This window comes from Austrofundulus limnaeus, unplaced genomic scaffold (genome assembly GCF_001266775.1).
Source record: "Austrofundulus limnaeus strain Quisiro unplaced genomic scaffold, Austrofundulus_limnaeus-1.0 Scaffold46, whole genome shotgun sequence".
In the NCBI taxonomy this organism is placed as follows: domain Eukaryota; kingdom Metazoa; phylum Chordata; class Actinopteri; order Cyprinodontiformes; family Rivulidae; genus Austrofundulus; species Austrofundulus limnaeus.
Window position 1 is genome coordinate 431,408 of NW_013952448.1, and position 14,150 is coordinate 445,557.

A 14,150-nucleotide genomic window follows, 5' to 3' on the forward strand; every position below is an offset into this window, starting at 1 on the left:
AGACTTTTCTAAGATTTTACACTACAAAATAGGTTAAAGTGTGTGACTTGTACTGTTTTGGTAACGGGCCAATATTGGCATTGATCAATATCGGTATCGTAACGGAAGTGAAAAAGTTGTATCGGGACATCCCTATTGCTGTGCGACAATATCAATTGTAGCAAAAATAATATAATGAAAGTCAGTAACAAAAAATATAAACATATATCAAAGTAATAAAAAAAGAATAATAATTAATTGTAGGTGTTGAGTGAAAAACAGTCGCTAAATCCTCATCCAGCATAAACGAGACCGCCTCACGTCAGCTTTGCTACACTATGTGATTATCAGAGATCTTTATTTCATGAGTGAAAACTGATCGTCTTTGAAGCCTCACTCAGAGGAAGTGCGTCGCTTCACTACCTCACATCAACACCTTCTATCTTGGCTCTATCTCGTGGCATCATGTTTTACTGCTACACGGCACTTTGAATGAGCCTGTTTAATGTTGCTGTAAAGGTGAGGATCACTCCAGCATAACAAGCCTGATGCAAAGCCTGAAGCCAGGTCTATATAGCGCTGCTCGATCGTAACTCGTGGTCTCTTTTAGTTCCTGAAACTTCACCACCATACTTACCACACRTGCACAGGATAGGCGCAGCTCCAGATTCCAGGAGTTGTGCTGCTCGGCCCCTTTGAACCGACCTCTGGTGTGTCTCAGTTTACTCTTTACAGTGGTAGAGGGGCGCTGGGTATTTCCTCTCTGGAGGACTCCTAAAAGTAATGCTAAACCTGTAAGCTAATTTGCAGCTGTAAAACTAATCGGATGTAGATGTGTTTCTGTTGTTTTACTTTGCGAGTTTGGGACTTTGTGTGCAGTGAGGTTTTTGAAAATTTCCATATTATACAGCCGTTTCCACCATTAATCATGCATAAACTTGTTGTCGTGCTCTAACAGAACCATAATCATGTTATTTGTCAAATGAACAAATGCACAATGTGTTGTATCTAAATACATTCTGCACACATTGCATGACACCACAGAATTTAATACTTCACACATTCACATTTTTCACGGTACTCTTTGTGGTGTTCAGTTTGCAAATGTAAAGTTAATGGACAAGGTGTAACTACTCTAAACATGATACAAAAGAGAATATTCACCGATGACTTTCTGTAATGCCCTGTTTGAGCCTCTTCAGTGTTGCATGGCTTTTTTGGGGCCTTAGCTGTTCTGTTTGACTGACTTGTAAGAATCAGACATATCTGGAAAYGCATCGCTGCTCCTCCAGCATTCTACATGTTCCCTGTCACTGTCCCGTTTGGAAAAATATATCTAGTCATGCGTCCCACTCTTGACCTCTTGTGGGCATGGTCGCTCTGAACATTGGAGTCCTGAAGGTGTTTTCATACAGCCAGTGGAGGGCAGAGCAGGAGGCACCCAGCCACAGTCTTAATGAGATTTTTCCTGGGTTTTGATGGASTGCCAGTAGAGCTGCCATTGCTCTTGAGGCCTGCCTCCACTGAGCCCTGGCGCGCGATCAKGGGGAGCTGTCGTCTGCCGCATAAATTGTCGGCCTGTGTGGTGGGTCATGGAGGCAGACAGCATAGAGACTTCGAGGCCTTGTGGGACTTTCCCACAATCACACACAAGTACATATTACTTGCACTTTAATGTACCCCTTTGCTTCAGTGACAGTGTTGGAGAAAAGATTTGACCCAGTGGGCCAACGTCTGCAGTGGCAGAGGAAGAATGATGCTTAAGCCAATGGGCTGACCTCACTCACCAAAGCTTTTTTTCTGCCAGCATGTGCTATGTGTGTGTGTGTGTGTTTTTTCTCACACTCTTTTCAATATACAAAATCAAAGGCCAGTTCTCTTTTCAGAACTTTGAACTGCATTGATCCTGAATGGTCTGAGAAAATTATTAAGTTTCTTTCGGAGACCATCTTCTGCCAAAACCCTCTTAACAAATTATTTTATGGTTCTGTTTCATTACGATCAATCTGAGCAAACAAGGTAACACTTGGKTTGTTTAACATTATTTTATTATTGAAGATATCCTTTTACGAGCTGACCACAACAAAAGTTGGGTTCTGAGGTGAACAAAGATGTAAAATCTGGATTTTCAYTATAACTATATAGATCTTAAGTTAAGAGTAGGTTTTTTGTTTCTTTATATTTTATTTAAGAACACAATCATCTGACAAAATAGTCACTTAAAGATTTTAAAAGGTTGTCTATGCTGGGATTTTGGTAGTAATTACTTGTATTATGAGTCCATGGATGAAAAACAGTTCTTCATATACTCCACTGAGTGTGCATGTTGTACATACACTCATGTATTTTTGCTTGTTAGATTAACTTGATTGTAGTCCCTTTGCCAACAATTTAGAACAAAGTTATTTAAAGTTAAACAGAAAGGATGATGTTTTTTTAAACCATGTAACACTATGTTTGTCTTGTGTTCTAATGCTAAGAAAACTATTACTGATTTGCTGGAAATGTTATGTTTCCTGCCTTTTTTGCTGTTTAAGCACAGTCTTCAATGTTCTCAGATTTGTTAAGTGCAATATAATAGTTTTTTTTCTTTTTGTTAGAGTTTGTTATAGTTAAAGGAATGATGATAAATTACCAGTCTGTGTTGGTGTTCTAGAACTGATATTGTTAGCTTGTACAGTATGAAAAGACTTAAATTGGCATCATTTTTAAAAGGATAACTCAATCTTTCATTCTAGTTAAGCAAATATTTTAATTCTTGAATATGCACATCTGTCTTTAACACATTTGTTTTTATAAGGTGAATCACTCATGGCCAAAATAAACAATCCTTCAGGATGGGATGTTGTAATGGGTCTGGCACTCTTATATTCTGTGTAGTAGTCCAGTAATAAATCACTTTCTGTGAAGGGAATTGGACAACTTTAAAACACACAGGGGCAGTTCCTTTTAATAAAGCCCAGAAGAATCTCTAAAGGACCTGGCTGCTATAAAAACACAAAATGCTTCATGCTCTGGTTTCCACAGAACATTAAAGTTCATGTCTGGAAAATTATTTTAGCTAGTCTCAAATGGAGTGGAAAAAGGCTTGTTTTTGCCCTGAGCCCTCCACCTATGATCCTGTTGTTTTAAAGATTTGTTCTGAATCTGAAACAGCAGAAATAAATTACAAAACTTATCAACTTATTAGTTTTTAATTTAGCTGATCTTTGTTGGTGCTTTACCACTGCTAATTTTGATTGTTTAGGCTGTGGCAGAAAAACCAGGGTTGGGAGTGTTTGGAGATTTCTGCTCCCTAATGCTCTCTGACCCCTGAGCTCACAAGGGTCTTTAAAAACCATCACTGGATCATCGCCTGACCTGAAAATCTTATACGTTGTTATTAGTGTTTTACACAGTCTTCAGAATTTTAGTGAATGTCAGCTGCTTGAACATTTCTTCTAGATATTGCTCTCTTTAAAAATCATACTTTTAAATGTATGTTATGCAAAGTTGTTGCATTTTTTTAATCTAAGCAAAATGTTTTGACATTTATCTCTATGTAAACTTGGACTTATGACCAAAAACATACTCTATAAAATGGGTGTTATGTTAGATTTAATTTATAAAAACAGAACTCAGATAAAAAGTAGGACTTTAGCGTTGCTTTTTAAGATATTTTATAAATGAAAAAAGAGAGGTAAAGGAAATATATTTCTTCTTAAAGGCAGTAATTGAACCCAGAAAGGGTTTGTGGGAAAGCAAAAACCAAAGCTGTTTTTCTCGCTTTGTTTTAGAAAAGTGGTGGTATCCTAAAAAACCAGAAACTGCAGAGCTGTATTTTGATGTGAAGTGGTTTATTATCATGAGACAAAATTACAGTACGGTATAGCACATAGTAAAGAAAACACACAAAGTAGATCAAGTTCTAATTTTTTGTTTTTGCCTCTTGCATAACATATCAGTTAAGCTTGTTTGTGCTTAAAAAACAAAACAAAATGTGAGTTTTTTTCTTTCCCTCTGACCAAAGCAGAGTAGCCCCAGCTTACTAACAGAACGCTTCTCATTCATCGGCACAGACAACCAATTAGTACATTCCTCTCTGCTTGTTTTCCGCTCATCCTGGCTAACTTCTCTATAATTTATATTCATTAAAAAAACTGAAACATGCACTGCATGTTATAAATATAAATGTTTTTTTTTTTGGAATCGCGTCTGTCTGTTGTTTTCTTTTGTGTGTAGAGGGAGGGGGAAAGATGTAGTAATAATCTTGAAGCTAAAAAAATAAAGATTCAAAATGGTAATGTGCTTGTACATACACTATTTTTATTAGAGGTCAATTGATTTATAAGAGTTGATGAGGGGTTAATCATGTCACATTTTACAAACTGCGGTGGTCTTCTAAATTCATGTTTGTAGTTTGTAGTTGTGCAATCTGCTAGTCATGCACAAACACATTTTTAATGACATTTAAAAAATGGAAGTTATTGAATATTGAATTAATCTTTGGCAAAATACATGAACAATATTTTGATTGAGAACTGCATCACCAGCCTCACTAGCATGCTTTGCAACTAAGCTTAAAAGCTGTGACCACTGAAAGCTTGAATAAAAAAAAGGAAAAACATATGACTGAATACAAATGTGCCTTCCAAATATTATGACCTACATTTTCAGATGCAGCTGAAACCTCTTTAGATAATCATCATAAATGCATTTTAATGAGCATGCAGAACTAAGCTCCTGAAAACTGTTTTCTAGTAAAATCAATTACACCAATCAGTGGGAAATGCGAGACAAGTTCCAACTTGGTTAATAAATTAGTTTTAAACTATTCTTTTTGGTCAGCTTAATTCAGATTCAAACACCAAAGGGGATCTCCAATCAGGCTATTTTTAGAACACTAGTCATGTGACTATGTCCGCCTGACACCTGTGCAAATATATTATTGGTGGTAAAAGACCACCCAAATCTTGTCCCTGCACTTTTTGTTCATAATCAAGTACAGTAAACCTTATTGTTTTTTACTGTAGCCAACTGCTAGTTTTACTCGTAGCATAGTGATAAAAATACACACACACACACACACACACACACACACACACACACACACACACACACACACACNCACACACACACACACACACACACACACACACACACACACACACACACACACACACACACACACACACACACACAATAGATGCATAAAACTAAGCATAAGACACGGATGAAAACACCAACCATTTTAACTATTCCGCTTGTTTTCCAAGCCTGTCAAAGATTTTGACTCTCCAACCGACATTTCAACTGAGCTTTCCTGTGATTCCTGAAGTCAGATGTGAGGAAAGTCACTCTAGTCTTTTTGTCTTACAATACTAACACTGAATCTCAGTAGAATTCATGCCAAATGTACGATCATTTGASAGAGTGGCAGATCATGTATGTAAATGACGTGTGATGTCAGGAGTGGAGATTGCCATTACAAGACTTCATGACAAAGACGTTTCTGTAATGTGGCCTTACAAAGCTATCATGTTTCTGCTTTCCATAAAGATCTGTTTGCTTAATCCTAATTTAATCCACCAGTTATAGTAGAACGCTTCGGTGACCTCATCACACACAAGTAAAAATGTAACAGAGCTGCATTAAAATCTCAAGACCAGGGTTCTAAAACCATAGTAAAAGCATGTTGGCACCATAAACACAATGAACACACTATCATTCCAGGTCCTGCTTTGGCATATCAGTGTTTAAACTCAGACCTGTGGGTTTGATTTTCTCATTGAGGCTACACACGGCACTGCAMTGTGACCGGCAGAGTTAGAAGGTTAGGATAATATTATTTAAGCAGCTACCTCTTGGGATTGTRCAGACATTTCTTCTCACACTCTGACACTTGCACTGCAACTTGCACAAACACAACAACGTTACACGCATGCTTTGTATGTAGAAATCCRTGAACACAGTTTATGCAGTTAGCTATTACTCAGTAGGCTTAATCATCCCCAGTGATRACCCTACTCCTATAAAGTTTTTTTATTAGACAAAAAGTTATGAGTAACTTAACATTTTATCAGTTTTATAGTAGTAGCACTGGCAGGTGTTTCACTTTCATTAAAAAAAAGGATGGATAAGTGTAAACGAGGAATATTTAATTTCTGCAAAAAAAAGTAATATATTATTTTCTTAGATACTATTTCATCAATAAAATTAAGCTGACTTTGAAGGTTGAATAACTGTTGGTGTAAAATTGAGAAGTTGTTGAACAGATTTTTGTATGTGAGGACAAAGATGTTCTTGTGTATGCATTTGTCCAAATAATCTGATGGTTTTCCAGCAAAATTACTTTAACACCAAATGGATGCACTTTTCATACCTAAAGCCTTGGGATCACATGTTCCTAATGTTTCTGTGGTACACATCAACAGGCAGACCTGTGAGAGTGGTGGGGTTCTGACTGCTAAAGAACTAGGAAAATAACAAGTTTATGGACGTGTCCCTGCAATGATAGTCTGTCACTGAAATAGCACTACAACYGGTCCACTTTCTCAGAATCTACTGCACAGCTGTCTGTCGTGATTTAGATGCTTCTTTCATAATCTCAAATCTAACTGCCACTCTTGTGCTCAGTTTGTTTTAGTCCTGCAATTACTCTCCTCCTAAAGTTTCCACCACTGTTTAAGCTCAGCACACAGCTGTCAAAGTTTGTTCATATATAGACACATGAATGCTGTAATTTTAGTGCTGGTGTGTCACTCTGTGTTGGAAAGCGTCGCCGTGGATGTGGACCGTGATGTTTTATATGACGAAAATATGAAGACTTCCTATTTTTAATGACTTAGAAGCAGAAATRCATGTCTTATCCTCTTATGTTTTGTGTCTTTGCAGGACTCCATGGCTAACTCTTGTGCAGAGGGAATTAGTGAAGAACATTATCGATTAGAAGGTAAGGCCTCTGTTCATTATTGCCATGTACCACGTGGATRTCTTTTTTATTTTAATTCTATTACATAGTGTCTGGTTTATATTAAAACTAAGACAAAATACTCTTTTGGATACTTTGTTTTAATGTCTTTTTGATTCCATTCTCCATCTTCTCCACCTCTGCTCTATGCATCTTCTTTAAAACCCAGCAATGTGCTGAAGAGTTCCTTGTTTTACCTCCCCTCCCACCTTCTTCTCAACCACCTTCTATGGCTCTTATCTGCCCCTCCCCAGTGGTGCTCTGAAAAGTGCTTCTTTTCCTCCATATTTTTTCCCTGATGTGATGTGATCCTGGATTAAAAGCTCTGGGAGGAGAAAGTCTCCCGCCCCCATTTCAAGACAGTGCTGGACGTGAGGTGCAGGCAAGATACCTGGATTTGAAACATCCCAGAATTTGGGAGCATGACAAAAATAATATATATATATAAAGTCATTTGTCTTTAGTTCCTCATCACTGAATAAAACCAGACAGAGGRAAGATAATGTGTCTGAAAGGGGGTTTTGCAGTGATTTGCAGTCATTGGGCTGAACCTGGGTCTGGGCCAGTGTTGTCCTCCCCTGAAGACAAATGTAGCTCATTAGAGTAAGCTGCCCTATTCATTTACTGTGATTATCAGGCAAAATGCAAGATAACTTGCTTTAATAAAWGATTTGATAGTTAAGGTTTGAACGGTCAATAAATATTACACCAGTTGTTTCTCGAATAAATGTTTGGTTAGTAGCATTTCATCTTGTTTGGTTGACACATTTATCCTTTTGATTAAAAACGTTTTAATGTATTTTATAGTCATAGTAACAAACCAAACAATTGTGTACTTCCTTCTGCATAAAAGCAGCTGTGAAGAACTCATAAGCACCCCTGAATGAACTGCTTTTAGTTCAATGATCTTACAAAGTGGAGTAAGGTAGAAAACAAGAAGAACAAAAAAGAAAAAAAGGAGAAAGAAACTGAAAGAACCGGTACAAAGGGACGACCAACACACATGAAAGACTTCTTTCTTCAGGGTATAAGAAAGCACGTCCGGAGAAAGTTTTGTGGGGATTAAAAGAGAACTTTACTGCAAAAATTGCAAAGAAAAGAAGGCAAGCTCAATGATGAAAGAGTCCAAGGGATACTTTACATCAGTGCTACTGACATCCCAGAGGAAAAGCCTGCTTAGCTTTTTAAAATGTTATTCTTACCTTTTGACAATAAAAAGGAGTCCTTCTCTTTCACTTTGTTTCAAGTTACAAATTACACAGGCAGCCAAACAAGTACTAATAACAAAGGAGTGTTACTGTATTTAAAAGTACTTAAACCATGCTTATTATCAGCAAGGAAATGTTACATTTTTTTAAAGAACAAAATAATCCAATCTTGGCTTAAAGCAGTTTGCTGCTTTTATTTATGATGAGAGACAGGCCCAGTTATGTGTAATACAGTATTCAAGCAAAGCCGGCTGTGATTCCTCATAGTATTTGGCAGCTCTCCCAACCTGTCTGTGTTCCTGTGTGAAAAATAGTCATGCGCAGGCGTAGTGGGGTTGTTGGACCRAGCCCGGTGTGGTGGCTGCCAGCCTCGGCTGCACCCGTCTTGCCCCTCGGATCTGATGCACAGCCAATCCCCCCGGCGGCAGCTTCCCTCATAAAAAGCCGCCCTCTGTTTGTGATGGAGTAGAGGTCAGAGGGGGAGGTGGGTGATAGCAGATTACTGTTACTCCTCCCGGAATTTCATTAGCTCCGAGATAAGTATCTCGCCGCTGTACTGAGCCTGCCACCGAACAGATTTGCCCTCGCGTACAATGTTCCCTTTGAGCACCTCAGATGATCAAACAGCAGGACCCTTCTCCAAAAAGTTTGTAAAAGCTCCCTGGGTTGATGCCTTTCATTTCTGGCATATTTTTTTTCTTACCCAAGGATGAGACAGGTCTGCTTTGATCTGCGTTGGATCAGGAGGAAAGAAATAGGGTTGTTGTGTCTGCTCTGTTGGCGAGGAAACAAACAATGTTGCAGATTTGACTTGGCTTAATTAATTAGCGAGTCTGTTTTACAGCTGGTCTGATCCTCTTCCAAAAGGTTTGAGAATGAAACTTCAAAGTGTGGCAGAGGTGTGGGGTAGGGGTAGCAGGAGAGGGTGGAGATGGGGGTGTGGTCTGCATGGCTTTATGGATATGTGCATCCTGCATGTACTTTTATTGGGTGAGTGGTTGGCTAACAATAAATGACTAAAAAAAGGAATGAGTAAGTATACAGTACTGTAACTGGTTAACTGTAACTCATGGAGGCTTGTAAAGAAACCCACATCTGTGCCTCTTGTTAGATGTTGTGTATTTCTGCCATCTCAAGTGTCAAACAAATGCTGGATTTCAAAGCCAGGCAGGATATCCGGTAGCATTAGATCTGGGCTGAGGTCCAACCGTGAAACAGGACCACTGAACCAGACAGTGACCCTCATATGCCTTTTTTTGTCTACCAGTGTGGGCAACAGTGTTGAGTAATCCAAAAATACACCACTTTAAACTGTAACCTCAAACATGTTGAATCAATTTCTTGTAAAAAAAAATTGAGACACATTTTGACTCGTTGTGCCAGACAGGAGGAGCAAAACTAATTCCTTCAAAAGCAGGCGATTTAACATTCATAATGTTGTGAACTTTTCAGCTAATGATTACTAAAAGTACTAGCATGGCAATTAATTACCTAATTGTCCTTGTGTTTTAAATGAACATATCAGTTTTAGATATGTGGTATTAGCCCTTGGTCAGTCTCCTTCATGGTGCAAATTCTTGACAAATTATCTCCCCTTAAAGTTACCCATTCTCCTTTTTTAAACTTGTAAAATTACCATAAAATATTGCCTTTAGCAAGTAATTTCACGACTATTAGTGATTTGGGATTCAAGCAATATAAAGGTCACACTGTTAAGATATTACAACCGTGAGCTTTTCTAGCAAAGTTAGCAAACAGTGTACAGCAGGGCTATTCAACTAAACTGCTCCGGGGGCCACAGTTACTGCAGGCCAACAGCTCAGGGGCCGAACATCCAGCAATTATAGTTATTATGTAAATAAACCAAGTATTACAAAGATCTGTTACCTTTGAAATAGTTTATTTTGCTGCATTCAATCATGAATACAACATACAGAACCCTATAAACGTAGTGGTAATTAAACATTATCAAAAACAAAAAGRACACATATCTCCTGTTTATTACAAATAATATTTTGACATCTCTGACTTGCCAAATTTGTTAAACCAATTTTATTTTCACTTTTATAATTTTATCTTCAACTGCTTGTAGTTTTAACTGTCTTGGATATTCATTTAAATGTTTTTACCAGCTTCTAGCCAAGATTCTGACATTTCTGTAGATACCACACATGTCTATGTCCAGCTAAAATAACTTAAAGTAATTAAAGTAGAAAACTGGGGGTTTGAGCTTAAGAGATGAATGAACCAATTGGCGGGCCACGGGCCGCCAATTGAATAGCCCTGGTGTACAGTGTGGTAAAGTAAATTTGACCAAGTATGACCGCCATCAGCTTACCTGGCAAGGTGTGAGTTCTCCTTTTGGGATGGTTGATGATGAAGAGTCATTCAAATGATGAGCTCTGCAGCGTTAGGCCTGGGACTGAGGGGCTTCCTGTAAACCATTTGACTGCTGGTTTCTATATTCTGTCATGTTTTAGTTGTGTTATGTCATTCAGTTTTATGTTTGGCATCCTGTTTCACTGTAAACCCCTGAGCTAAAACATGAAAAAATGGTGTATGTGTGGGACTGATGCTTTTACCATTTGAAATTTTGCTCTGTCACCATGACAACTCTTTTTGAAATGCTTTAACATATTCATTCCCAGCACTGATATCGCTTCACTGATATGTTTTTTCTTGTATTACCCAACACAATCATGCATTCAGAGGGTCTAAATTGAGATCCATAGTTTGTTATTGTTTTTAATTCTGAAAACACAGAGACTTTGTGTTGGCAGAGGCACCTTGAAAGAAACAGAATTGTTTCAAGTTGACCTCAAACTGTCTTGGATCTATTTGCTCTGATTGCCATCATGGAAAACATTTTGAGCTGCTAAAAGCATACAGTGCTTTGATTTTCAGCAGCCTTTGAGCATGATCATAAATAGTGTGAATGACTACAAGTTAAATCAATTCATCTTAGCTGCCCAGTAATGACCTCTGTTTTTCAAGTTAGTAGGGGTGGGAATCTTTTACTCTCTCACGATTCGATTCAAAATCGATTTTTCATTCAAAACTCAATGTGAGCCCATTTGTCGTGTTCCTAAAGTGCTTCATCTTCATTTTGCAAATTTTGCACACGGTGAAGCTCATGTCAAACTCAGACTCATTTGGTAAAAAACAAAATGTGCCCAGAACTTTGCATTAATAAAGGTTTTGGTAGTTTCTTCTTTGTTTTGGTGCTTTCTGCGTATGCATACCTTCCAGAACCGGCTGCATGTGACGTCAGGACGTCTCAAGTGCTTACAAAAGGGAGTTTGACAACCTTTGGATTTTCTTTCCTTTTTTATTAATTTTTTTATGTTTAAAAATAGATTTAGGGACATTTTGAATCGATTCTGAATCTTTGTAAATGAGGATCACGATTCTGATGTAAAACGATTTTTTGGTGCACCCCTACAAGCTAGTCCTAAACCCATCAAAGCATGGCATCTTTAAAACAACACTGCTTTTATTTGACACTGTAAAATAAATTTTAATATTTGGAATAAAGCTGTTTGACAGAGAGAGTTTTGTTATACACTTCATGCTACCAGAGTGACTTTAAGATGTGCCACATCTTAATTGAGCTGCCAAACTTGGAGGCATGAGCTTACAAGAAAAACTAGAAAGCGACGACATGTCCTCAGGTTAAGACTGCACCCAGCGTTTCTGTCCTCAGGCCATCTCTTTTATCTTTGTGGGTGTGCATTCATGTGTGTGTCTATGTGTGTCTGTGCCATTGCAGTGGCTTTACCCCCGGAGAAGACAGACAGCTGCTGTGTGGAGGAGAAGATGCAGGAGAGGGACAGCCAATCTCCCGCAGGGCCACAGAAACAGCTCCAGTTTGAAGTGAGTGTCAACACGGAACGGGACATTTATTACTCCCCCCACCTCCCCCTCCTGGATGAAACTGGGCCAGTGGCGGGACGCACAGAAATACACACTCACATGTACGCTGTATGAAACCGAGTCGTGTTCGGTGCCGTTTCAGGAGCTGGAATGCGCTGTGTCTATGGAGGAGGATAACAGGCAGGAGTGGACCTTCACCCTCTATGATTTTGACAACAGTGGCAAAGTTACCCGAGAGGTAAAGATGTTATTTGTTTGCATATGCAAATAAATACTAAAGAGGAAAAACTTCTAAAAGATGCAGCTGTATTTCAAAAGTCAATGTCCTCCTTAACTTTGCAAAGAAAAATGTATTTCTGTAACTCATTGAGATGTCATCATGTCCAAATAAAGTAAGAATAAAAGAGGAATCAAACTCTCGCTACCTAAAAACTAAATCCAGCAAAGTCTGTGTGTTTCCGCTCCTGCGAGGCACCTCGTGGCTTGCATCTGCCTGCTGCAGATCTGAGAAAACATCCAGAAAAGGCCCCGTGTTTCTTGAGAACAACTTGAAACGGCGCAAACAGAGACTGTAGCTTTCCTCTGTGCGGTTGGCTKTGCAGGATTTTGGCGTTGCCTGTGGCTTCGTGGCTCATGAGACGGCAGGCGGCAGCTTGGTGGGGGGAATGAAGCGCTTTCTTCTCCGACTCTTTTATTAATCCCCTTCGCACAAATAAAAAAAAAGAAAGCAAGAGGAGGAAAACAGATATGACACAGGAAGCTTTTATTTTACTTTTTAATCTTTGTTTATGTTTGAACCATTACGTGCAGAAGAATTCACAATAGTCCTTATTTATGTGTCAGTGTGAGCAGAAACTAAACTGTTGGAGTCTTTGTGTGCTACAGTCTTAATTTTCTGAAATTCACTCAAAAGGAATTGCTGAAGCTTTTTTACTTTTAAAGTAAAAACCCTTAAGGAGTGACAGATTTGACATGACGTTAGTAGTTTAATTTCTCTATACTGTGTAACTGGGTGAAAACACTTGAGGACTATAAAATATAGTTTTCGAACAGCTGCAAGAGTTRTTTTATGTGCTTATAAAGTGTTTTAAATAGGGTAGCATAGCTCATTTTGGATCAGACATGTTCAATATTATTAAATGTCTTCGTCTTTTTTGGTTTTTTCCTAGTTAATTTGGAGATTTCTCCTTTTAATTTCTTTAATGAATACAATTTAGGCTCCTCATGCTATACCTCGCTGATAAAAATAACACACTTCTACATTTAAATGTTTTTTACWGCTTTTTTTGAAAGAATCTAAAAATGTTGTTCTTTATGCCGATGTAATTTTGATTTAAAAAGAGATTTCCAGGAATTAAACTGATAATTTGTCACATTGTCTAGAGTAATAGTCAGAAAAATAAACCAACCAAATTCTTTTTTTTTTTTGCTCCTGTGTTTTATTTTTTTTATTTTTTATAAATTAGTACTAAAGTACAAAGTATCTAACCTCTCTTGCAGGACATCACCAGCCTGCTTCACACCATCTACGAGGTTGTTGATGCCTCCGTCAACCATTCCCCCAGCAGCAGCAAGACGCTCCGGGTCAAGCTCTCCGTGGCTCCTGACTCCAGCCAGCGGTGGAGGAGTTGTGCGCCGGGTGCGACAGGTAAAGCTCGCTTCAACGCGGTGGGCGGCGGCGGAGAAAAGAGGGGCATTCTGAGCTTCCCCTTGCGTCGCCTACTGTCAGCTCACTCGGAGACGTGTTTGTTGTCGCGCAGAAAGGCGCCCGCTTCAGGCCTGTCAGGGCTTTGTTCCTCGCAGTCCCTGTGTCGCTCCATCCCTCCCACTCAATGGGGTTCATTTTTAATGATTGGAGGGGGGGGGGGGACTGAGCCAAGAGAGGGCCCCCCACACTCACTCCCTCACTGCCTTCAAAYGGTCTAAAAAGAAACCTTAAAAGATGAGCCAAGTCCTTTTGATAACCACAGCCATTTTTCTTTTCTCCAACATTCCCTTTTCTTCCTCTTTTCTCCCCCTCTCTTTGTCCTCCTTCTCTCAGAGCTGCTGGGAAAATATAGCAGCGTTCAAGTTAACTTTTCTCACTGACGTCTTGGTAAACAAGTAGTCATGGAGAAAAAATCACTCAAAAAATTATATAT

The 14,150-nt window shown here is 38.8% G+C and overlaps 1 protein-coding gene and 1 long non-coding RNA gene across 2 annotated transcripts in view; one reads left to right on the plus strand and one right to left on the minus strand.

Annotated features, from left to right (window-relative positions):
• nkd1 (NKD inhibitor of WNT signaling pathway 1) overlaps nucleotides 1–14,150 on the plus strand; it is a 36,490-nt gene that overhangs the window by 17,328 nt on the left and 5,012 nt on the right. The window contains exons 4-7 of the mRNA XM_014007954.1: nucleotides 6,853–6,910; nucleotides 11,906–12,009; nucleotides 12,152–12,247; nucleotides 13,510–13,657. Coding sequence (XP_013863408.1) covers nucleotides 6,853–6,910; nucleotides 11,906–12,009; nucleotides 12,152–12,247; nucleotides 13,510–13,657 — 406 coding nt within the window. The remainder of the gene's footprint in view (nucleotides 1–6,852; nucleotides 6,911–11,905; nucleotides 12,010–12,151; nucleotides 12,248–13,509; nucleotides 13,658–14,150) is intronic.
• LOC106517233 (uncharacterized) lies at nucleotides 12,336–13,585 on the minus strand. Its single transcript, XR_001310178.1, has 2 exons — nucleotides 13,499–13,585; nucleotides 12,336–12,711 (listed from the first exon to the last, which is right to left on the minus strand). It is a non-coding gene; the product is annotated as an uncharacterized LOC106517233 (long non-coding RNA).